General features: G+C 35.0%; 1 protein-coding gene across 6 annotated transcripts in view; it reads left to right on the top strand.

Moving 5' to 3' along the window:
• The window catches only part of STXBP5L (syntaxin binding protein 5 like), a 182,494-nt gene that overhangs the window by 109,638 nt on the left and 47,584 nt on the right, over positions 1 to 25,272 (top strand). For all 6 annotated transcript variants that reach the window (XM_015624074.3, XM_015624095.3, XM_015624065.3 and 3 more), the window contains exons 8-18: positions 559 to 682; positions 2,178 to 2,256; positions 2,433 to 2,587; positions 4,144 to 4,216; positions 5,482 to 5,629; positions 7,120 to 7,187; positions 8,391 to 8,431; positions 11,683 to 11,900; positions 15,057 to 15,229; positions 19,569 to 19,694; positions 23,611 to 23,762. In XM_015624074.3, coding sequence (XP_015479560.1) covers positions 559 to 682; positions 2,178 to 2,256; positions 2,433 to 2,587; positions 4,144 to 4,216; positions 5,482 to 5,629; positions 7,120 to 7,187; positions 8,391 to 8,431; positions 11,683 to 11,900; positions 15,057 to 15,229; positions 19,569 to 19,694; positions 23,611 to 23,762 — 1,357 coding nt within the window. The remainder of the gene's footprint in view (positions 1 to 558; positions 683 to 2,177; positions 2,257 to 2,432; positions 2,588 to 4,143; positions 4,217 to 5,481; positions 5,630 to 7,119; positions 7,188 to 8,390; positions 8,432 to 11,682; positions 11,901 to 15,056; positions 15,230 to 19,568; positions 19,695 to 23,610; positions 23,763 to 25,272) is intronic.

The raw sequence follows: 25,272 nt of genomic DNA, 5'->3' as shown, positions 1-25,272 counted from the left end.
GGAAATTTCTTAACCTGCATTCAAAAATAGATCTCTTTTATTTACATTTACATAAAATTATATTGTGTTTTTTGCAATTTATCAGTGAACGTTTCTGGAAGGGATATTGATTCAAGGGAGAATTCTCTGAGTTTGTGCTTCTGTGGGGAGTGTGTGAGAAACTGGGGTATACAATGAACGTTATGTCAGAACATTTCTTTTGTTAGTTTCCATCACATATCAGGAAAATTGAAGGACTTATGCCAATATCCTTTCTGATAATAGTTCTGATGTAACAATGGATATTTTCAGTCAGTTCCACAAATCATGCACAAAATACTAAGAATGGTGTATGTAACATTCATCATGTTGTACTTGTAGTATGCACAAAGGAGTGCAATATTCCTCTTCTCTGATGCACTATCTGTTCCAAAACTATCTTTGGACTTAAGACAAAAAAGAACCATCCAATTGTTGATATACCATTAGAATAATATAATCTGAAGTCATACATGAAAATATCATTAATGTAAGCACTGTATTCTATTGCAGTCTCAAGTTCTTCTTTCATTTCTGTAGGCTATTCATTCTGTTGCTTGGCATCATGAAGGGAAACAGTTCATGTGTAGTCACTCTGATGGCAGCTTGACCCTGTGGAATCTGAAAAGCCCTAACAGACCATTCCAGACCACAATTCCACACGGTAATTCTGATAGTTAAAATGTGTAACTAAGAAGCAATACAGTTCTCAATGCTGTTTGCTGATATGTATGTTTATTTAATTTTTCCTTGTAGCCCAGATGTTACTTCTTGTATAAGTATTTTGATCTGAAAAGTAGCTGCAAATTATTGTAAAATCAGTAACTTAAATCAATCTTTTTATTTTAGTTGGTGTCATAAATACCTCTTTCTGATTAATACTACTCTGATGTCTTATCCAATTCCTTTCAAGAATCTACTGCTGTTCTGTGAGACCCTCAGGCTCTGGGATTTTCACATTTCTTTCTTTTATAGTTTGTACTTACGGGCTTTTATGTGCAATTGTCACAAAAAATTAATGTTTGTCATGAGGAGAGTACAAGGCTTCCCAAAGAACTACAATGAAGAATTTAAAGGAGCCATAGTAAAAGATGCCTGTATCTTTGATGGGTGGGACTTTATATAAAATTGCTTCCTGCAAATTAGGTTGAAAAGTATTTGCACCACTGTAAAAGTATACATTACTTTACTGAGAAACCTGACTGAGAGGGAGGAAGAAGAGGAAATCAAGATCTAAGTAGCCCCAAAAGGATTTAGAATTTTCTTAATTTACTTACCATTTTTAGTCATAGAATTTTACAGTGTCAGAAGAGAACTCTCAACCAGTCAGACAATCAGATCAAAACAGGCCTGATCTGATAAGTAAACTCATTTAGAGTTGGGCACTTGAACACTTCCAGCAAAAAATTGCACAACCTCTTTGGGCAATATCTTTTGGTATTTAATGACCCGTATGGCACAAATTTTCCTGTTAATATCTAACCAGAATTTTCCATGCCACAACTTGTATCCTTTATCTCCCATCATATCACTGTGCACCTCTGAGAAAAGTCTGATCCATCTACACTGTATCCTCCAGTCAGGCTGTTGTCAAAGGCAAGCATAGACTTTCCAAAGAAACAAGCCCAAAATGGCTATTTTGTTAGTTTACAAGTGATTTTCTCTGGAAGAAAGTGCTGAGCCATAGTTAACCGAGAACTAATGAATTTCAGTTGTATGCTTCATTTAATTTTATCACTCAACTAGTTACACTCCAAAGCATGTAATGTTTCGTCAACAACAGGAATTAAGTCAATCTAAGAATGGCTTAGGAAAAAATTAAGCTGTTTATGGTCTTTATGTGTTCTGAAAAGAAAAGGCATATAATTAGTCTGATTCATTTATTATTAGTTAAGTGTCATACTCAGAAATCTGCATGGTTTATAGATGGCTTTGAAGTGTGTTCTATGGTACTTTAGATGTATGTGCCACAAAGACATGAGAAATGTAATTAATTTAGACAAATGAGCATTTTATGGAAATAGGAGCTAATCCTCCTAATCTTTTGTAGCTTTAAAGTTCCTTTTTTTTGTTGCTTATACTGTTATTTCAATGTATATGTTTTAGTTTTATCTTTCAAGTTCATATTTTAATAGTTTTCATGTTCTTTCTTTCCTTAGGAAAAGTTCAAAGAGATGGGAAAAAACCTGAATCTTGTAAACCAATTCTTAAAGTAGAGTACAAGACCTGTAAAAACAGGTTTGTTTTTAATTCTGTAATTAACTCAATATTACATTCCTGAGTTCCTTTTAGAATATTTTCCTGCTTTCTTTTTACAAAGCTATTTATTATTATTTGCAGATACTAAACTTATCATGTAAACTTGTATGTTCTATGTAGACTTACGCTTATCATGTTGGTTTTTTTTAATACAGTGAACCATTTGTGATATTTTCTGGTGGACTGTCATATGATAAGCCTTGTCGAAGACCAAGTTTAACAATCATGCATGGGAAAGCAATTACAGTCCTTGAAATGGATCATCCTATAGTTGATTTTTTAACTCTTTGTGAAACCCCATATCCAAATGGTGAGTTTATTGGGAAAAATACAGTTATGGAAAATATAAATGAAATTATCTTTCCTCATATGTTAATCCCATCCCGGGGACTTCCATCCTCATATTTGTCTTCATCTCAAGAAAACTACATAATTGAAAGTACCTGGAACTTGTTTGCATTCTCAATGTAGGAGCCAAGTAGTGAGTGGACAATAAAGCATGCATTAATCTTCACTTTTAGGATTGAAACTCATACTAGTGGCTACTGTGAGAAAACATTGCTATTAATCAAAGATAGGTGCTTATATTTCTGAAATTTTTCATCATTTATAGCTCACTAAATTATGAAAATTAAACTATCACTTACCTGCAAAAAGGTTCTTACACCAGCATGAAATGAACTGTAAAAAGTTTTAGGTTTACTGCATACTGTGGGGCTGCCAAGTTCTGAAATATGTTGTCAGAAAGTTCCAGAAAATAAATTAAGAAAAGCTGTAAGTCAAAAAAGGAACTAACTTTAGCATTTTAAGCCCTCAAGCAGAAAAGTAAAATCTTACAAACACAACTAAACAAAATACACATTAAAAACACTTAGTAAAGATAAAGTGCAAAAATTTAATTTTCTGTAATCAGAGTTGCTTTGGGCCTTCATTTAACTGTGTCATACTTTGCAGTATTTAGGTTTTGTCGCATCTTCCCCTGATCAGAGACCAGTATTTGAACATTTTGGTTTAACTTGTGTTATTCATAGCCTAGTATAAAAACAGGCCACAAATAATGTGCATTCATAGCAGGACTGAAAGGAAGATGAATCAGTTGCTCTCATTTACTCGTCCTTTTGGCATCACCCATCTGAACGCTTTATTCTGAGCTTGCACGTGCTGGAATGATTTGCTGCTGTTGAAAAGAAAGTCATAATTTCACATTTATATTTTTTTTAATAACATCCTATGTAAATGAATATATTCTCTGCATCAAGGAAAGCATTTATTTGTCATCTTATTTCTTTAGTTTTGAGAAATAAAAAGAGAATTGTATAAAAAACCAAACCATATAATCTCCTAACGAGTGTGCGGGGGGAAGGGGCATTTTAGTACCTGAATTGAAAACAGCAGATTTACAGGATTCATAGGGAATATTCCCCTTGAATCACCTCAGAAATGTGGGTATTGTGTATCAGGAAGTGTCCTACACAACCTGTTTCTGAAGAGCAGTTGTACATAGTGGAAGTATTGCTTTTGGACAGCAAAAATACTTTTTCTGTATAAAATTTGGATTTAATAATGCAATGATACAAACAACTTATTCACATTCTACTTCTTTACTTTCATAGCATCATGCTGGCAGACTGTAATATTCCAGTTCTCCTGCTTTGTATGTTTGTCAGCATTACTATCCAAAAGTAATTTCTTACTTCCTCTCTGGCCCTAGTTTTGAGCTGTGTCTGGTTTGTGCATATGTCAAGGGTTTATACCTCAAAGCTTCTAATATACAGTGAAAGTTTAAAGAACATAAATATTGCTTACTTGCTTAAAATGGCGGATAGGAGAACTCCATGTCTTTTACACTTGATTCCTTGCTTACAGAATTTCAAGAACCCTATGCTGTAGTTGTGCTTTTGGAAAAAGATCTCATTGTTGTTGACCTGACACAAAGCAAGTAAGTATAAAGTATTATATGAAGTTATTTGTGTACTTAACTGTCCAGTAAATTATCATGAAATTCCAAATAATTTAACTATCCAAAATTATTCACTCTTGGAAATAAGTCCTGCTAAATATTTACTTCCATTTTAGGAGCTAAGTTCAGCTAATGAACAGGATTCTTAAAATTTGGAATAAATCTAAATCTGCAGTCCCTTCAGCACGGCCCTCAAACATTCATTCAACACCAAAGATAATTAATATTTGAACACATATGTGATTTGGAAAGAAGATTCAACAACTACTTTTATGCGTGTCCAGCCTCAGTGTCTTAATAAATAATGGCATTGTTTTATATGGATCTGCAGAATTACTTCATGACCCAGTTGCTGGTTTAAATGACAAATAGTTCTTTCATATCAGAATCAGTGTTCCTATCAAAGAGGAACTCTACATCATGTAATTCATAATCTAATTCTTATTTATTTTGTTCTGCCTCCAACACTACCAATTATGGACATCCACACTCACACGGATATAACAAGGAACAAATTTTGCTGTCAATGTATTGAAAAATGTTAAGTGAATCATATTCAGATCTCACTTACTTTAAAGAGTAATTCAGATCATCTCAGCAGTGTAAAATGGACAAAACTGAAATTAGAACCCAATTTCCTATATTTTTCAATTGTGAATAAATTTGTGTAATGTGCCAAAAGTGGGGTTTTCCTCCTTATCAAGCTGTTCAGACTGATGGAAGTGAGAAATAAACTGAGATCTTCTCATCTGTTATTGCATTTTCATTGTATAATCAGAAGTCTACCAACCCAATAAGCTAAGATGTTCAATATAAAATCCACAGTTGTAAAAGTAGTTTGTAGTTCATAGTATATATCATATCCATGAACCCAAAACTTCTGGAAGATGTGTCACTTCTCTATAAATAAGATTTTGAGATGTCAAAAAAAAATCAGTTCTTATTCATTCATAAAGGTAGCTGTATACCTTTAGCCTTCGGGACTATTTATGTAACAAGAGGATTCTTGTCAAAGCAATTGAATTTTTATGTCCTTATTTGGGTAACTGCACATTATTACTGATATTAAAAACAATTCATAAGTTTGAATAAATAATGAAAAAAATATATTTAATTAGTAGTGATTTTACTTGGATTCTATTTATTTTAGATTTTATTTAGTTATATACTTTAATATAAGAATATGTTTTATTCTATGGCTCAGTGTGTCACAGTGCTTCTAATAAATTGTCTTCCTTAACTAGTTTTCCAATCTTTGAAAATCCATATCCTATTGACATTCATGAGTCACCTGTTACCTGCACAGAATATTTTGCGGACTGTCCTCCAGATTTGATCCCTGTACTCTATTCTGTAGGAGCAAAACATAAAAAGCAAGGATACAGCAATAAGGTAAACAAAACAAATATTCTTTTTTTTAACCAAAGCAACTAGATGTGTAACCTATGTTTTTGTAACATCTAACCAAATTATTTTTGTTTTACTCCTTTAATAATCGGTCTAGCAGTCTGATTACAGTCCAGTATTTGTCCCTCAGAAACACGACCACTTAACAAGAACTATTAATTACCATTAGATAAGACTTAGTCATTAAGATGCTGGAGTTATTCCAGATCAGATTGTGTTAAAGGAGAGCCATCAGTGTACAATTCAAATTTGTATGGATTGGTTCTCTATCAAAGAAAAATAGGTTCAGTGAGAGTTGACAGTGTCTGTGGAGATTTGTTATTAAATAGGAATAATAACAATTCTTTCACTGAGCTACCAAAGTCTTACCGTAATGCTATAGAAATAAGACAAGCTGCAGGAAGCAAAAGAAGAAATACAATTAATTTGTAAATTTTAAGCTTTAAACTGGATTGTATTTTGGCTAGAACTAATCCATTTTAATAAAGAAAGTAGAAAAAAATACTGGGTAAACAAGTCAGACATCATAAATTTTCTATTCAAATCGACAGAAGTATTGTCCTTGGAACTGGCTTGTTTTCCATTAACTCAGAGAATGAACCCTCTCTACTTCTTTTGAATCTTGGCTCACAAAAGTACTTCAGAAAATATTTACATTTCTCCTATTGAATCTGCCCTTACTTCATACACTTTGCACACCTACCTGTGTTCCCTGCATCCTCTCTTGTCCCCTTGCTTTATTTGTGCGTGTACAGATGCACACTCTGGGGGCAGGTGGTTGCTCATGTGCCAGACACCCATTTCTGTACCCACAAGCATCCACTCGTATCCACACAGTTTGTGCTCCCTGTTTTTCTCCACTCCCTCATACTTTGCACACATCCTGACCCACTCTGCACATATGTCACCCTCTACAGCCTGTACCCTGTATCCATACAGGTCAGGGCTTTAGGCCTGGGGCAATGTTCTAGACCAAGAGAATGGGAATCTTGCCATTACTAAACAAAAGGCAAGGAAGAGATGATTTCATATGTTCTGTAAAAGTTGTGTTCTCTTATCTCGTGGCATCATGCTCTGATACTTGTTTCTGGGCCAGCTTCCTCAGTGGTCTTTGTATTCAAAATAAATTCTCGGTCTATTCAGTCTTCTATGGAATCTCCAAGAGAAAAGCCATCTCAAAAGACCAGCAGAATAATTTGTTACTCCTCCTCATTCCTGTTTTAGGTTGTTGAATGTTAGCTGTGCAGAAATATTTTAAAAGCATAGAACATTAGTTGATAATAAGTCATTAAGTTTCCAAAGCTTGAATTGATGATACAAAAATGTTAATAAATTGTAAAAGCCTTTAATTACGTATATTTTTGATCTTTTACAAGTTGTATTTCTTTTGGGGGAAGATGTTGTCTACTCCTGAATTTAAAAATTAACCACATTCATCAGAATAAGTTGTGATCTCTGTACTTTCATTTGTTTAGGAGTGGCCTATCAGTGGTGGAGCATGGAACCTTGGAGCTCAGACATATCCTGAAATCATTATTACAGGGTGAGAATGAAACTGGGGATTGGTACTTTTTAAATATTTGTGTCTACTCCTTTTGGTTGTGGGTTAGGTATAGGTAAGAGTTGAGACTTCACTGCTTATGCATTTCCTGGCTCTTCTCTTGAGTAGTGTCACCACAGAAATTCTCTTTTGCTGTAGAAAGCAGAACTCAGTACCCAGGGATGAGCTACCATTAAAAATGAGCATTTGAGACCTCAGTGTTAGATAGCATTGCTTGTGCAGGCGGAGTCTTTGGGAAAAAAAATAATCTATTGCAAGAGAATAGTTTGGCCTTGAAGGCCACAGAGAATAGCTTCAAAAAGGGAAGCAGCTGTTGTTCTTTAGATATTGTCCCTTGGCCTTTTGGGGACTCTCTACCTGGGGACAGTTTGTGAATTAATTTTAATACTCAGCATTAGTGAGGGGGTGGTGCATGGGGATGAATTTCAGCTTGTGGGTGGAGAAACCGAGCAAAAAGACCTAGAAAGGCTCAGATTGCAGCAGGAGCAATGAGCAGTGCCTGACTTATGGATTCCCAAGGGATCATACTGTAAAACAGAAACTATTCATTCATCTAAGATGTATGGGGAGTTTTCCTCTGGTCTCAGTCATGTAGCTGATGAATTGTTCCTATCAATGATACTAAAGACCTGATTTTAAAAATGAGGTTATGCAATAGTATGAGAAGGTGATGAAGGGATCACTCTCCCTTCATCATCTTCATCTAAACAGAAGTGTCTCCATTTCCCAGCTTTACTTGAGGGATTTAATGTAAATAAAAAAATCACAGTTGTGAAGTATCAAGCAAAATGAAGTTACATTCTGTCCTTTCAAAGTTCACTGTACATGGCAGTTTTAGAGTGCATAGGTTTGATGCTGGCCCACTGCAAAGCTAAAGTGCTATAACTGAAACTCAGGGAACTCAGTCTGGGAAGTAATTTGTTCTTTTTGCAATCTTAAAATTCACTGGGGGCTTAGTTCTCTGCAGGAAATGCATAAAAATATTTTGTTAACCAAATGAAACCAAATAACAAAATATTTTCTTATAGTTAATATGTATGTCTTTAACATACTATCAGTAAGTTATAGAGAGTTCCATAAACAAAATCAATTTTTTTCTGCTTGTATTTATTAATCAATGAAAGTAGATGATGTTTTAGAATTGCATCTTGTTTTAACACATTTAATTTTTATATTTCTTTTAAGCCATGCAGATGGATCAGTAAAATTTTGGGATGCTTCTGCCAGTAAGTTTCTAAAGTTCACTTTTACATAATGCTGACAAATAGCAGAAACACTCATTTTTATATAAAACAGGATATTTAACGGGTTGAGTAGTAATAGTTGGGCTCATATAATTAGGACAAAGGGGTGAAATTAAGAAAATGTTTATTAAGTTAAGAGAAAAAATGCTGCTAATGAGATACATTAGGCAGAAAAAAGTGAATAATAATAACTCAAGGTCCAGCATACCAAAATCTATAAAGGATGAAGTGTTGGTAAAAAATCCATAGGGCACATTCTTCTTATGTGTATAGAGGAGAGGGCTCAGATTTAACATTCATTTCCATTTGTCATGTCACTTCCATACTGAGTACAATAAAGTCTTCTTTATAGCTAAGTAAAAATAAAATACTAAAATACATTCATATATTTCAAAACATAGTCAATCTGGTGAGGGTGGAAAAGACCCAAATATTTTCTTGTCTAGTCTCAAATCCCAGGAAATAATTGGGAACTATTTCCATTCATCCTAACAAGAAAAAGCTTCAGAAAATACTTGTTCCATATAATCTAGCTATAATTGCATATATCAGCAACCAGCATTTTCCCCTACAGAAAATACAATATGGTATTCCTTAGTAAAATATATTTATTAAAATGCACGTACATTTTGATGGAAATTTAAAATATTGTGTTTCAAGTAATTGATGGCACTTCACCAAGCTTCCTGTGGAGTTGACTTGTATTCTTGTCTCGTTAGTGGTACAGGGATGTCTGGGTAATACCTCTCTTTTATGAAGTATTAGTGTGTTAAAGAAAAGAGAGTGTGAAAGAAAATTCTCTAGGCATAAAGAGATTTAATATAATCCTAATAAGCAGTCTGTAATTGGTGCCAAGATCATGAGATACGGGATACTTAAAATACCTGCTAGTTCCACATGGTGACACAGAATTGAAATTATTAATATTGCTACCATTTCCAGCCTAGTATGGGGAATGTTGAGAAGTTTTTAATGTTAGCTAAACCTGATGACTTTGTCAGGTACTTGCCTTTTTGCTTAATACCAAATATTTTCACTCAGAATGGACAAGGAGAAAATGAGGATTTTCAAAGCCTTATTCCACAAAATACATTTCATGTATTAAATAGGCACAGCAACTGAACATAGCCATAGGTTGTTTTTTTATTATGTAGCTTGTCTGTTTGGAAATGGTGGGGAAAGAAGAAACGTGCTGCTAAGAATTTACAGCTTCCACTGTCTTCCAGTTGTGGTGAACACCAGTCATCAAATAAGATGGACAGTTTATCTGCAGAAATAGAAGTTTTTGAGAGTTTTAATATGAACAAAAGTAGGATAATAGATTTTATTTAGAGAAGTACAGTGAGACATTAGATTTTGTCCTGTGACTATTTCATTTTAATAAGAATGTGCAAATACAGGCTCTAAAGTTAGGGTGAAACAATACGGACTGTTGGAAGACCCGAAGGCATTTGTGTATATACTGCACAGGAAGCAGTGTGTTAGTTATTTCTTCTATAACTCTGGCAGAAATGGGGAAAGAAAAGAACCTCTCATAGGGAATATAAGCATAAGCCAGTCAATGCTGCAGTAGGAATCTTTCTTAACATTAAAAGCTGAGATGATCATGAATATTTACAATCTCTTCAGCATTAGTAGTATATTCAGTGCATCTCTGATGTCCTGGTCCTAGTCCTCCTTCTCAGGGCGTGTGCTGTGTTACTCATACTGTAATTGGTACTCTTTATTTACAAGGTTTTGATTATTCCAAAGTTTTATTATTTATTTTATTTACAAGGTGTTAACCTTGTAAATGAAGCTTAATGGAGTTTAAAGTTCATTTGAGATTCCCTAGCAATCATAATATCCTACCGGTATTTGAAGGCACAAAATACTTTGATTTTAGACATCTTTCAATTGTGTCATCTTGTGTCTGAAAACACAGATCTGTGAGGGACAGGGACTTGCTAGGCCACTGGAGTTGTTTTCCAAATGTATCTTTATTCAAAAGATATTGCTGGTTTTTTTATTTAGTTGTGCAGATGGGACCCAGTAATTCAGAGCAGCATGGAGAATCTGTGCCCTATGATTCTATGATTCTTCCAGTCATAACGGGCATGGACCCATGATGCCTGATTTGAAGTGCCACTCTAGATTTGCTACTGGCATTAAGAGCAACCTGAATCCTCTTTCTTTGCCTCAGAAAGCAGGAAGAATGATGTATTTATTACAGAAGCACTTGCTGTAATTTGTGAAAATTCTGAACTGCTTTATGTGCTAAAACTTTTTAAAACATTAAAAATTGTATATGCTAAACCTCCTGGAATATATCTGCACTGCCAAACAAAAATGTATTTTTGCTGTGTTCATCATCTGGTTACATAACTAAAGCACTGTCCTTTCATCTTCCTGTTGCTCTTGTTACACAAGCTGGCCATGCTGAGCCACCACAATTACACTGACATTAGCAGCAGCTTTGCCTACATGCATATGCACACCTTTATAGGTGCTGGACCTGACTGGTTTTTTCTAACCTTATGCAGCTACTGATTAATGCCACTGAGAAACTAAAAGTTTTACTACTTCTATAGTAAAAACAGGGAAGAATGTGAAACATAATGGGGTGAATTGTCACCCCTCCTTTGCCTTTGGAATTTGCTGCAGTTGAGTTCAAATCTTGACAAAAGCTTTTGGATATTAGGATTTTATATACAGGTATAAATATAGATCTACTTATTAGTCAAGAAATTCAAAACATTTTTGAACTCCCATTAATTCAGAAGAATTTTGTGTTGACCAGGCCACCAGCATGCTTTCTTAATGTTTTCTCCTGAATTGTCATACAGTCTCTACATTCTATCAAGACCATAACCTCAGACAAATGAACTCTTAATCTCACATCTCTTTAGGAAAGTATCAATATTATCAGAGCCTCTCTATAGCACTGATTATAAGCCTAATTATGGACACAATGATTTACACCTTGGGCACTTTTCCCCAGAAAGTACTAAGAAGTATTTCAGAGACAAATACCCTTTTGAGAAGTATTAAATACATATCCTACCAATAATGTTTACCAGAATAGTATCTGTATTGTTATCCTGATTTGGACAATTGTTTAATACACATATTTTCCTCTTAGGATTTCCTAAGTTTCCTTGTTATGCCACAACTGAGAAGAAAGTGGGAACTGAGGAATTTTGTAACTGATTTGCTTCATGTTAGTATTTTTTATATGTTTTAATATATTCCAGTTACTCTACAGATGTTGTATAAACTAAAAACATCAAAGGTCTTTGAAAAACAGAAAGTGGGAGAAGGAAAAGCAACAGCTGAGATTGTGGAAGAAGATCCTTTTGCTGTTCAGATGATGTACTGGTGTCCTGAAAGCCGAATTTTCTGTGTGGCAGGAGTTTCTGCATATGTGATTGTTTACAGGTTCAGCAAACATGAAGTAAATACTGAAATTGCAGTAAGTACTCATTTCACTCTCTTAGATTATAATATCTAAATCAAATTACCTTGCTTCGTCTGTGCTCAAGTACTCAAATAAAATTAGCAAGCAGTATAAATACAGGTTTAGGGATCCTTTCCAGGGAAATCTTGATCCTACTTCAGTTACTTACAAAAATCTGAGGGTTTGGGAATCTACTCTCCACTTTCTTTTTGCTTCAGTAGTAACATACAGTGCAGCTTTCAGACATGGTTTGCTTTTAAGACTTTATGATACTGTAACCTCTGTTGCATTTACCTAAATTGTTCTAAAATTACTGTCTGCTGTATGTTTCTATCAGTTAATGTAAATTGTGTACGTGCACAATGCTCTTTTTAACTCAAGTATTTCATCTCTTTAATCTCTGTTCTTAAGGAGACTGAAAATTATCAGTGGGTTTAACAAAATAAAAAGAGTTGATCTTTTTCTGGCTTATGCTGACGTTGTTTCCCTAAAGATGGAAACTATATGAAATGCCAGCTTATTTGTCACCATCCCTGATTATAGTTCTTTACCTCTTCACACTATTTTAATGCACTTTAGATACTGTGGCAAAAACCTGTGTTATTTTTGGCCTGTAGCATGTGCCATTCTGTATAGATATTCATTACCTGTAGTTCTGTTGTTTTCCACTATTTTCTCCACCCCTATCAGGTATTTATTAAGCTGCCTGAATGTATCATTTCAGGAAAGGTTTAAAACTGATGAACAGTAATTTCATGTTACTGACCAGCTCATGTATAATGCTTCTAAAATTACTCCATTTCAGTATTCTTACATTGTTCCACAGCAAGTGCACCTTATCTTTTATTATCTATAATTTAATGTCTTTTTTCCCTGTCCTTCACTTTTCTGGCTGAATTGCATCATTACTGGTATTTTCCAAAGTGTTATATATAATATGTGCAATTTAACAGTTTCTCAAATTTCATCTGTAATTAATAAGCATTTTTCTCTGAATATTAAATTATGCAATCTTGGTGGCATAGTCACAGAATTCCCCTGGGTTTTGTGCATCTTTGAAATGGGTCTTCTCTCTCTGCATTTTTGCTACTTGTATTCAAGTCTTTGCTCTAAATGATGGGAGGGGTTTTTAATCAAAAGTATGGAATTCTTTGCTGGAATCTGCACCTGACTTTAGGCTGTGTGTTTTTGTCTATACTGAGTCTGAGCTGGCCAGTCTCAGGATTTCTTTGCTGCCTGAGCTACAAAGCACTTTGTGTCCTTCCTTATCAGTCAGACTGAACTTACCTGGAGTTCAGTCCATAAATCCCAGCATTTTAAGGCCCCCACATTGGTTTGACTGCCCTGTGTCAGTGTTGCAATGTTTTTGCTGTGGTAAATGGGAAGTGTGGGGGCTACTCAAAGGTTGCTTTGTGTAGCAAGGATGTCTACAGCTGAATATGCCTTAGGGGCAATAGGCTGTGCCTGGAATTTCCTCAACAGAAGTATTATTTGCATCATTTCATATCAGATTTTGGAGACAAGGAGTATGCATGAGACAAATTCTCCTTCATATCCAACCTTGGAGTCATTGCCATGCAGTTATATAAAAAGCATTTGATGCTGTTATTTTTGTTTTCTTATCTGAGTCCATCCTGTCTCAAAAGGATGTATTGATTAAACATGATCACTTTCTCAGTGAGCAGTCTTTCTTCATTGAAGGTCCTCTTCAAAGTTTTTCAGAAGAAACATAGGAAAAGAGTTTACACTCATTTGAATGTGGAAGGAGAAATCAATAGTCCTAGTGATGAGATTCCCCAAAAATATCTTTACTCTGTGTCAAAATAAATCGGTTCAACATTTCTATAACCCTCCTAAGGTCCAGTGCAAGCAGGGACAAAAAGATAAGAAAAATTCACAATCATGTTTTCAGCCTGAATTTTTCCTTCTCTATTCAAATGTGCAACAGCTAGAACTTAACAAAATTAATTTTAGTGGAAAAAGGAATACATGCAGAAAAACATTGAAAGAAGAGTGATGCACTTCTAACATGGCAAGCAGAACATACTCTTCAACAGTTACTCCAGCCCTGCATAAAGATTAAACAGCATTATAAATTGTTTCAGTCAGCTGCAATTACTTCCAGATTAGCTTTTCCTGAACTCAATATTTCACTCATTAGTCTTTGAAGGCAAATGTTGTCTGTAGGTTTCTTTAACTGATTCAGGCACAAAATATCCATGGATGTTGAAAGGAGAAAACAAAAGTGAAATTTTGAGAAAGGTCTCTCTCTCCTGGTTGAACAGAATCACTTCTTTCTGAAACCTTGTGTGTTTTAGCACAGTGGTTGAGGAACAAGTGACCCTTCAGTGCTACTCACCTTTATCTCCAGATTCTCATGAAATTTAGCTATTTTTTTAATCTTCATTCTGGTACAGATGATGTCTCAATGGAAGATCACTAAGATTGAGCTTGCGGTATCTACACTGCAATTGCTTCTATTCCTTTCAATGTAGCAGCACTGAAAGTACTGTTCAGCTAGTAATCCCCAGACCCTGTCTCTTTGAGAGCTGTATCTTGGTTTTTATTATTTTCAAAATGAGGATTTCCTTGGGCAACTCATAAGGTAGAAAGAATTGCTCAGTATTTACTTAACTAGATTTGAACTTCCTGTCCAGTTCTTCCCTGGAGTCCTTCAGTTAGTATTTCCTGAATTAGTGGAGAGAATTGTAGGGTGGTTTGGCCTCTTTTTCCATTTCTAGAGAGGCCAGAAGGAAAGCAAAAGGTAACTGGTTTGAATTTGCTTTCTAGAATCCACCAAACTCATGTTCATTCTAAGAAACACAGAGCTGTCTGTGCTGTAATCTCTGATTTCCTGGCCCCCACCTATGCACAAATGAAGGTTATGTATCTGTACTATTCACACTGTCAGGCTTATCCATCCTGGCTAAAACTTGTCTGGTAGAGACTGTTGTACAAGTAATCAGGAGGCAGAGTTGGTGAGCCTTCTAGTTCCTATCTGATGTTGCTGTGTACTCCGTATACGTAACAAATGACAGTATTCTTTGCCTGCAAATTATAATGATGAATGGGAGTTATTTTTTTTTAAAAAGGCATATTGATATTTGAAACTAACAGAACTTTCAGCAGCTTTCCTTATGAAATGATAACTTAGCTTTTTATTTATTGAAGTCATTAGAGGTACGACTTCAATGCGAAGTAGAAGACATCATTACTCCTGAACCAGAAACAAATCCTCCATTTCCAGATGCCTCCTCCCAGCTTCCTTCTTTAAAGAGCCTTTCAGGCAGTACCAACACTGTAGCATGTGAAGGAACGATGAAGGACAGTATCCCATGTCTTAGGTAAGTCTATGCCATTGTTTAAATATTGATCTTTCTAAAAAGCATTCTTATCTGTTAGTCAATCCATCAATTCCCAAGAAAAAGAGATTAGTTGTATGTAAGTGACACAAATGAGAAGAAAAAGAAACAAAGTAATTAAAGCAAAGTAAATCAACAAGAGATTTTAAAAGGATAAAAGTAATTGTGAAGAATATAAACTGTTACAGTAAAGGTTTGTCTGTCATTTTCTGTGTGATCTAGGAGTAAATCTTCAAGGAATTTCTGAGGATAGTTCATGATGAAACTTCCATGAAAGCCAGCATATGCAAAGCTTTCTCTCCTTGATTAATTTAACACTTAATTTTTATTTTTTTTATGTAAGAACTGTATGCGTTTTGTGATGTTTAAGGCATCATTTAAGCACGTTAAACTGTGTTCGTACTTAGGAAACAATCTTTAAAATATACAGTTATGAAACAGACACACTGTGTGGAAGTGTATATTTGTTTAATCTTTAGAAAGAAGCAAATTGTTTTCTGCTAGAATACATTGTCACTGTTTTGGAGTAGATTAATATGTTCTTATTAATAAGGCAGATAATTATGGATTTGAATAGTTTAAAACAATAATTCTGTACAAAACTCTATAAACTGTAATTTTCCAGCAATTAGAGTGCATTGCTGACAACAATTGCTCTCATTTTGGTGAGTTCATTATTATTTTGGTCTAATTATTTTTACATCTTTTAAATGCCTCAGTTATCTCAAAAGCAGTTAAAATGAACATTTCCTGATTTTGCAGATACTTTGGGCTGCTTGGCTCCTGAAAATGGCATTAGCATTTAAAAGCAATATTGTGATATTGTCCATGTAAAATTAACAGTATCTTTTGGCATTCTGTTCATTTGTCCACCTCCTTCAGTCAGGCAGTTGAACTTCAGACCTCAGTTTAATCATTAATTTGAACTATAAAAATCAACAGAAGAGGCAGAAATCAGTTATTAAAAAAATCAAAATGTGAAATCTATTTATGACATTGATATCAGGAAGAATGCAATCATTTTATCATTTCACTGGCTAAGATTTTTGCTTAAGAAATTCTTACTTGATTTTGTCTGGGAGAGAGGAATTGTTGATGTTGGAGGCAGAAAAGTTGTAATGAACCACAGAGGTTCAGCTTGTTAGTGTTTCGAAGTTTTCTTAACTCAAATAATCTCACATTAAGCTGGCCAATAGATTTTTTTCCAATTTTACACAAGGTAACTGTAATCTTATTTTGACTGAGAAGAGATTTTTCAAAGTCAGAATAATTCTGCCACTAGAACTACTGTCACTTTGCTAATTTAGATAAAAAGTATACTTATGTATACTATTATCCTTCTCAGAAAAGACATACAAATATCCACACTTTTCTCCCAAACTTCGGTTTGGTCCACAGGCTTGTCTGTCTAAGAAATGAGAAGAAACCAGAATAATTCTGATCTAAGCAGAATTAGGTGGTAAGATGAAAGTAGTGCTGAAAACACAGAAAAACCAGTGAAGACCAGGGTGATGCTGTTGACATTATATGCAAGTCATTCAGGTGGGCAGCAGGACAGAATGTAAAATAGAGCAATATTAATGTAAAGCTGCAGCCACCTGCACATGGAGGGTGAGTGCACAGCTTGAACTATTGATAATGCACATAAAATTTTACACACATACTTAACTGGCTCCATTATGTTTCTTTTCATATCTGCTTCTCAACATTGTTACAGCAAATGAATGGCACTCCACACTACATAATTTTTTCTAGCCAGAAGTCAGAATGACTGAATGTGTTTGTGTCTGTGAATAGCTACTAGGAAGAAAGTAGATGGAGGGGCTGAAGTAAAGAAAACTTGGCACTTTTCTGAAATCAAAAGTAGCTGTTACCAAGAGAGGCAGGCAGCAGTACAGAGTAAATATTGTTCCTGCTTCTTTCAGAAGATTTTGCAGTGAAATAGGCAGCTGTAATAACCTAAGAAACCAATGGATTTGTGATTATGCAGATAAATACTTTTGATGTAAATGCTGTTATCATAAAGCTGTACCCAGAATGTCAGTCTTTGTTCCTAGACTTCTAGTATCATCCCAAAATTAGGTCAATCAAGGGTTTTGACAGCAGCTGCAAGTAACTCCAAAGTGATAAGGAACTGTGAATATCTTTTGAAAAAAAGTAAAAACCAAAACTTTGCAACAATGAAATTCAGTATAGCCTGTAATGTCTACATTCCTTCTGCTCCTTCTGCTACTCCTGCAGTCTGCTTAGGCTTTTATTATAAACACTTCAAATAAAAAGCCATCCAAAATAAGGTGCAGGACTGAATATCTGTATTACTGTTCAAGTAGGATGGTTAGGGAAACAAGGGAAATAGCTCAAAGATTTTTGAGCAGGAAGATGTCACAGAAACATGGAAATGACAACCTTAATCATGAAATCTGAAATTATTTTACTCCATTATTATAGTCTTTCACCACCTGCAGTTTATTCTATGCTTAGAGAAAATCCCTGTGAAATAATATTCATTTTTATTAAAGCAGATCCTCAAATTTGCAGTGAAAAATATTGAGAGGGAAAGGTGTTTGCTTTTTTCCCCTCAGCTGACAGCAGTCCAAAAGAAAACTTCGAAGGTACTTCAAGTTCTCCAATTTTTTCAGCATGCCATTAAAAACACATTGGAAAAGTAATGCCACATTAAAAAACATGTTTTAAAGATCAGAATTAATTCTGAAGACATTGTCAGTCTCATGGTAACTTGTTTAGAAGTAGGAAAGTATAAATGCATTGCTTTCACAGATACTTGTTGGAGCAGCCTGCTTGCCTCTTGTGTTCTCCAACACCATCAATTTTCCATTAGAAAATATAGATGGAAAGCTCAACTGAAAGGGCATTAGACTAACTCCTGGTTCTTGGATTTCATTTACCTGTTCTATATTTTTCTAGCATTTTTAAGGGCAGGAGTCAAAAGCTGAAAATGGGGTACAGGATGGAAAGACCACCACTACTACGCCTCTTAAAGGCTTATCCACAGACATTAGAAGTTGAAGGGCTCCATCACAAACATACTCTGAAGGACTGTTTTTAAAATACTCAGCTTCTGCTTGCTGTGAAGTTTGTTTGAAAATAATACATCTTTACTGTATACAACTCTTGTCTGCAGTTTCAGTTTATCCTGGTCTCAAAGGACCCTTCTCCCTTAGCAGCTTGAGTTCACAGATGTTCACACCTTTGTTCTCAGCACAAATACTCCTGGGTAATCCAGGGCTTGCTTCATTAAGGTTATGAATAGCATCACTTCAGAAATGCTCATGGATATTTATCAAATGAAGAAAGAAAAGGGCAAAGCTTTAGTGCCAGCAGAACAAGTCAGAAATTGCAAAACTCTGAGCAGACGTTTGCTGTTGATAGAAAACAACAATACAAAGCTATTGCCAACTGTAGTGGGTTGAGCACTTGCTGAACTGCACTGTCATGTCTTTCCTACAACAAGATCCAAGCCAAGTGCCTGATTACTGCTCCAGACAAATACACATGAAAGGTCTGAAGAGTACTACTGGGAAAAGAAATAGAACAGTGAGTGTGCCAAGCCACTGTTCAGGAAATGCATTTAGAGAATAGATGAGGAATGACTTTCTCATAAAGTAGACTGCCCTATTTTATGCCTGTGTGCAAAGGGGTGCACACAAGCACTCTCACCAGTAATAGTACAATGAAAATGCACTTACTAGTGGGTTTTACTTGTAAATTACTACTACAGTATGAATGTACTAATGACTAACATGAATGCATCAAAGTATTGCTATTATTGCATAATGATTTCTTTCAGCATATCCCACATTATTGTACCACACAAAGAAGCACCATAAAGCAGACATACAGAGGTGTTCAGCTTTTACACTTCCCGTTAAAATGTACACCTTCACTACCTGCTTTGCAAGTCACTGAACTTGCCATAACACTTAATAGTTATATCAGATTTGGTGTAGGAACTGTTCATTCACATATTAGGTCATTGTCCTCCTAGAAATAAAACAGGACTTTTTTTCATTACATGGACAAATAGATTTGCCAAGTCCTTAAGTTTTTAATATGCTCTGGTGAGGACCGCTACAGAAAGGTGTGCCTTCTTATCTTCTCTTGCTTCTTGGCATTTTTCTGTCATGTTTTACTTCAGAAGAAAAAAATTCCAAGTACACAGAAATGTCCTTCTGCAAAGTCTCAAAAGAAAGAATTTTAGATTTTCCATTCAAGTTGACAATTCATAATGGTGCAAAGCAGTTGTTTTTCATGGCCCACCCAATGGTTTTCTTTGTTCTTATTCTGTACCTCTTCTTCTTAGCGTTAAGGCTCGACCTGTGCGGATGCCTCCTGGTTACCAGGCAGATCTCGTTATCCAGTTGGTGTGGGTGGATGGTGAACCTCCACAACAGATTACCAGTCTTGCTGTAAACTCTGCTTATGGATTGTAAGTTTCTCACAATTAAGGTTGCATTGATTTATTGTTTATTGCACTAAATCACATGTTTTCCAACTATACTTTGAAATTTTCTACAGACAATTAAGGTCAAAGCAAAGTATTCAAAAGATGCTGTAAATCAGAGTCTAGGGGAAAAATTATTTGAACTGACATAGAGATTGTAATATGGGATGTTAAACTGCCATTTATTGCCAATATTTTTACTAATCCTATTTAAAAGACTGAATCTTTTCGCATAATTCTTTCCATCCTTTCAAATAAGATCTAATTGCATTTCAAATCTGTAATTTTCTAAGTTATTTTGAAAGGTTAACCAAGGTGAAATACATTTAATGGAAAATGGTGAAGTGATTAACTGTTAAATGCCATTTATCATGACATCATATCTTGGTTGGAAATTGTCTTCTGAGAGCAGCATTTTTATGTCTGTGCTAATGTCTGTTTGCACAAGAATCTGTGACCTGAAATTGAGAATTGAATAAGGAACATTTAAATGCTGTATTCTGGATGGCAATGCAAATGACTGTGTGTAATTGTTTCCTCAAATTCAGTTTATTTGCAAATTTTTAATGTTTTCTCCTACTGAGAGTCACCCTGATACATTAAAATGGTCTTTTCTGTAGTTTTTACTCCAATAAAACTATTGGCTTTAATGGGTGTTAGGTGCTGACTCCTGCTGATTTTCAGTAAGTCACTGGACTCTTTTTAGTCTTTGGCAGTTTAATGCAGAGTTTTTACATTTCTGCAAGAATACTGTCTTCTGAGGGCTGTTTTTTCAAGTTTTCAGCCTGAATTTCTAGATCGTTTCCTATTAATGAATTCTAGGATTTTCTTTCCTCTACCATACCTTGATGCATTTATCACTTGTGCAAATTTTTAGGTTTTGCCTGATTTACTCCCTTGCAGGTCTCAGACCTCAAGGCAGCATCTGAATAATCACACCATTCTCTCACTTGTAAACTACTCCGATAGGTAATGGTTCTCCTAATGGTCACAGTGGTTTGCTAAACCACTGATTTGATTCAGTCAAGTGCTTTAAATTGTTTCATTTGCTAGGAGTAGTAATAGTTTACAGAACAGCCTCCTTTAAAACACCATAAGCTAAGTACAAGAGTGTTTCAGAAATAAATGCATGCATGGATAAAATAGGCTGATAATCTAAATTTAGCTTTCCTACAAAATCTACCCAAGAAAGGTCTTTCTTCTTATATTTTTTCTGCAGACTCTCTTCTGTCTTCCTTTCTCTTGTCTCTCTTAACTTTTTCCTCAGGCCTATGACAAGGCACAGTCCTTTCTTTCATCAGAAATTTTGCTTACTGCTTTGTCACCTGTTATCTATCTTCACAATATGGAAAAACCTGTTCCACTTCAGCATGAAGCCTGAGAACATGTAATTTTTGCCATGCTAAATTGTAGAGATATTTGGGTCATCTTTCGCCTAATTTTTCTTTCTATACTAATCAGTTTAACTAGGTCAAAGACATAAAATGGTGTGTGTTCTGGAGAGTCTGTTTCAAGTATTCTTTTAATTATTTGGATTTCTGGAACTGTTTTGCTGCAGCCGTGAAACAGGAATAAAGTGAAATGCAAAAAAAATGTTTATTCCCAGCAAAGATGAAAGACTTCAGACACTGCAAAATTTTATTTATGTATTTAGTTTTAACAGTACCAAGGCTCCAAATTAAATGTATTAACACCTGTTTTATTTATGTTGAAATGAATCATCAAAAACTTCTTCATATTATGAAAGTAGAAAACGAAATTTTACAAAATGTTTCAATTACAACTGAAGAACTAGGTTAACCTTGAGGAACAAGGTTAAATACAAATAATAAATTTGTTTTGAAGTAGGTTCTGTTGGACTGGAGGCAGTCACAGAAAATTTGTTACCGGCTCATGGGCTAACAGTTTTCAGCTAATCTGCATATTAATTGTCATGAAATGTCTGGTAAGGGTTTTATGACATTTCTGTGAAAGATACCAACAGAATAGGATATCACCTAGCAACTGATTCTGTTCATTGCTCAAAACTGAGAAATTTATTTTGTATTTGATTCCATAAGGACTTGGTTGTTACCAATTGATCTTATGCTTTGTTAATAGTAATCAGAAGTGTTATTAATGAGCAATTTCAGATTATTTTTTAAACCAATTTGTTTTGGTATAAGAAATACTAGAATATAATATTGTGTGTGAAATTAGAGGAGTTTAGAAAAATCCAGACCAGGAAATCATACATTTTGTTAAATTGCTGACCAGAGGTATGAATGATCACTAGCTCTTCTTATGACTTTTGTTTTCCAAAATTAATAAATTTCAGGTGCATTTTCAAAGTGCAAATGGCTATTTTTTTCCCCTAAATTATTAATGGATGAGATTGACACTTGTCATTTCTATTCCTTTTCTTTTTTTCTCCACCCAGAATGCAGGTACTTACAAACACTTACAATCAACCTTCTTTTAATCTAAAACCATTATCCCCATTCACATGAGCCCTTTTCTCAAGCTTGTCCAGGTCCTTCAGGATGGCACTTGTCCCTCAGGCACATCTCAGCCTGGTGTTGTCTGCAAATTTACTGAGGATGCCCTTGATTCTATTCTCTCTGTCACTGGTAAAGGCATTAAGCTGTACTAGTCACAGTACAGCTCCTGAGAGACACCAGTCAGGATAAAAAAAACATCAGTGGGGAAAATCAGGGTGCATCCATTGTATTTCCATAGGTGCTGTACTGCAGTCAGTGTTGAGACAAGGGTCAACCCTAAACACGGTGTAGTAACAATCAGTAGAATTCAAGCCACTGCTGAAGATGGTGCCTTAATTTGTTAGTTTGACAATTGAGGAAAAACAATTTCATTTTTATCTAAATATTAATTTTTTATTTGCTATATGGAACCCTCTTTTTTATAGTAAAAGCAGTGTAAGAAAAGATAGGACAGAAGAAAATTTTCTAGCTATTACCCCTAGTAATGAGGTGATTTCCCTCCACCTCATTTTATTTTGCATTGTTGTTTTTCCACACACAAATTCCTTTCAGATATTTTAGAGATACATTAGGAGGAGTCAGGTGGAGGTGAGTGCACAGCTCACTTGTAGGGTGAATTAAGTGCTTAAATATTTTGCAGTGATTTCAACTGACCATTTCAATCACTTTTTACATAAAATGACAGAACCTGATAGCAAGTGATTCTGAATATGATTGAACATGGTTTGGGTTTTTGAGTTTCTTTGTGGCTGTACCTGCAATGCTTTCTGTCTGGAATTTAAAATTGCAGTCTGATACAGAAGAATAGAGATCTTGCCCATAAATCAAACCATCAAAATGCATTTGCAGAAACATTTCAGAGGTGTAGAGACTGTTTTAACAGGAATCTCTGCTGTATATAAGCTGACAGAGTTGGAAGAAAATTTTATAAATGCCATTCAGATTTGGGTATCTCCACAATACAGCCCAATATTTGTATTTAATTTGTCATTTACATTTAGCTTTAAAATTATTTTTACATGTATTTGTATTTATTTGTATTATACAGATTATTTATATTTAAATCTCTATTTGTATTTAATATAAAGGCATAACCACTTTTTAATATCTACATCCCTATTTTTAGGCTTAATTGATATCATTATTATCAGAATTACATTGTTCAGTGAAGCAACGTTTAGACATTACTGCAATGTGTTTGAAACAGGAAGTTGGTAGAAGTTGTAAGTCTGCTCTCTGGAAAGTTAATTCAGAAAACAGTCTTTAAAATTCAGGTTTACAAATCTGTAAGAAGTAAAAAAAAGTGAGCTTGAATAGTTCCTGAAGAAAAAGTTAGTGTACTGTTCATAATAACAATTATTATTGTTTTCAGAATTTAATTCTATATTACTAACACTATTGTGGGACGTTTCTCTTTGCAGAGTGGCTTTTGGGAACTGCAATGGTTTGGCAGTTGTGGATTTCATGCAGAAGACAGTTCTGCTGAGCATGGGCACCCTCGACCTCTATGGATCCAGTGATCCATACCAGCGCCAGCCCCGCTCACCTCGCAAGAGCAGGCAGTTTGCTGCAGGTAGGAAATAAATCATTGTGGTTATGAGCCTGATATGTTTCTTTGGTTTTTTTGCCTGTGGCTTTTTCTAGTGCTTTTGGAATGCATGAGTATTTGCCGGCCAATGGAGTTTCTATAACTTGGCAAAAGAAACTTGACATGCTCTAGGTGCAGGCATTTTCCCAGAAATAAAATGTTTTACGAGGTTTTTTTTTTCTTTTTGGGATGGAGGTCAGCAAGTAACTCCCTTAGCTGAGTCTGTAAAAAATCATAATGAGCAGAGCAATAAATTGTTTCTCTGGCAGTCACCTGAAGTGTAGTTTGTATGCTGTTTTCTTTCTGGTTTCAGTAAGTTCATACAGCTAAGTAAGACTTGAATTTAAGCTTAAATGTACCTTCTGCCAGGTGCTATTAATTTGAATAGTCAGCTGTGTTTAGAGATGTGTAACACCTAGGAGGCTTGTTATGTAGGTAACACAAGGAGCTCAAATTAAGTATTTCATTAGTGAAGTTCTTAATATAAACCGACAATATAAATTTTAAAATATGCTGCTGAGAGGATCACAGTAAGTCATAACTGTTATTATGCATTGTACTGTAAATATTAATACTTCAGTAGAGCTAAATTTTACCATACTTTGTTGGTTATCTGAACATTTAATTGTATGAGAAAAAGTCAGATCATCTGTTTCAAGTCTTTCCACTTGACATATTCCATAGTAACATTCAACAGTCAGACACAATTATGAAATGTGTTTTGCATAGTTGTGAAGTTTTACAATGAGATTTTAAAATATCTTTGAAAGTGTGGAGTTTTAAATCTAACCCTAGAATTATAAAAGGAAGAGATTACAGTGGGTTTATGCCATCAGCATTTCCATCAGCAGACCCTGCACTGTATCATGAAATCCTACTTCTCCATAGAATTATGGGAAAAATATATTTTTTAATTGGGAATGTGTTTATACTCCAAACAGAAAGTAAAATTTATAGAGTAAAATACAGGTTTTCAGGCCTATTTCTGATCCTGAAAGACCATTTATGTCACTTTCTATGCATTTAATCATGGCAAGCTTATTTCCCATCTGTGCTAAGTGTTAAATATGTAAACTTGGCACAGCTGAGGAGAGAAGAGACAAGCAGCTTCAAGCTACCTTCAGCTTCTCTGTCTGGTTTCAGGCAGCCTCACAGCAGTTCCCTAAGAAATGTGAGTAGCTAGCCACAAGCAACATGCTGCAGAACTCTGTACAAAAGGTGGAGGATTGGTCATGTAGAAAAAGCTGTTATCAGCACTGGGATCATCACAGAGGGTTTTCCTCTGTCAAGTAGCAGTCTGGGCCAATCCTTCAAGGCATCATTCCAGCTATCCAGTGCTGCCAGAATGGAGCCCACTGGGGATAAATGACCACTAAGAAGGATTGAAACTTCTAGATTACTCATAAAAACTATGCATCTAAAAAAAGCCTCAGCTGCTTTCTCACCATCCATCCCACATCCTTTACTTTTTTGATTATTTTTCTTGTTGTATCTC

This window comes from Parus major, chromosome 1, assembly GCF_001522545.3.
Source record: "Parus major isolate Abel chromosome 1, Parus_major1.1, whole genome shotgun sequence".
NCBI lineage: Eukaryota > Metazoa > Chordata > Aves > Passeriformes > Paridae > Parus > Parus major.
The sequence above is the reverse complement of the archived record's forward strand: the minus strand, read 5'-3'. Positions and strand labels throughout refer to the sequence as shown.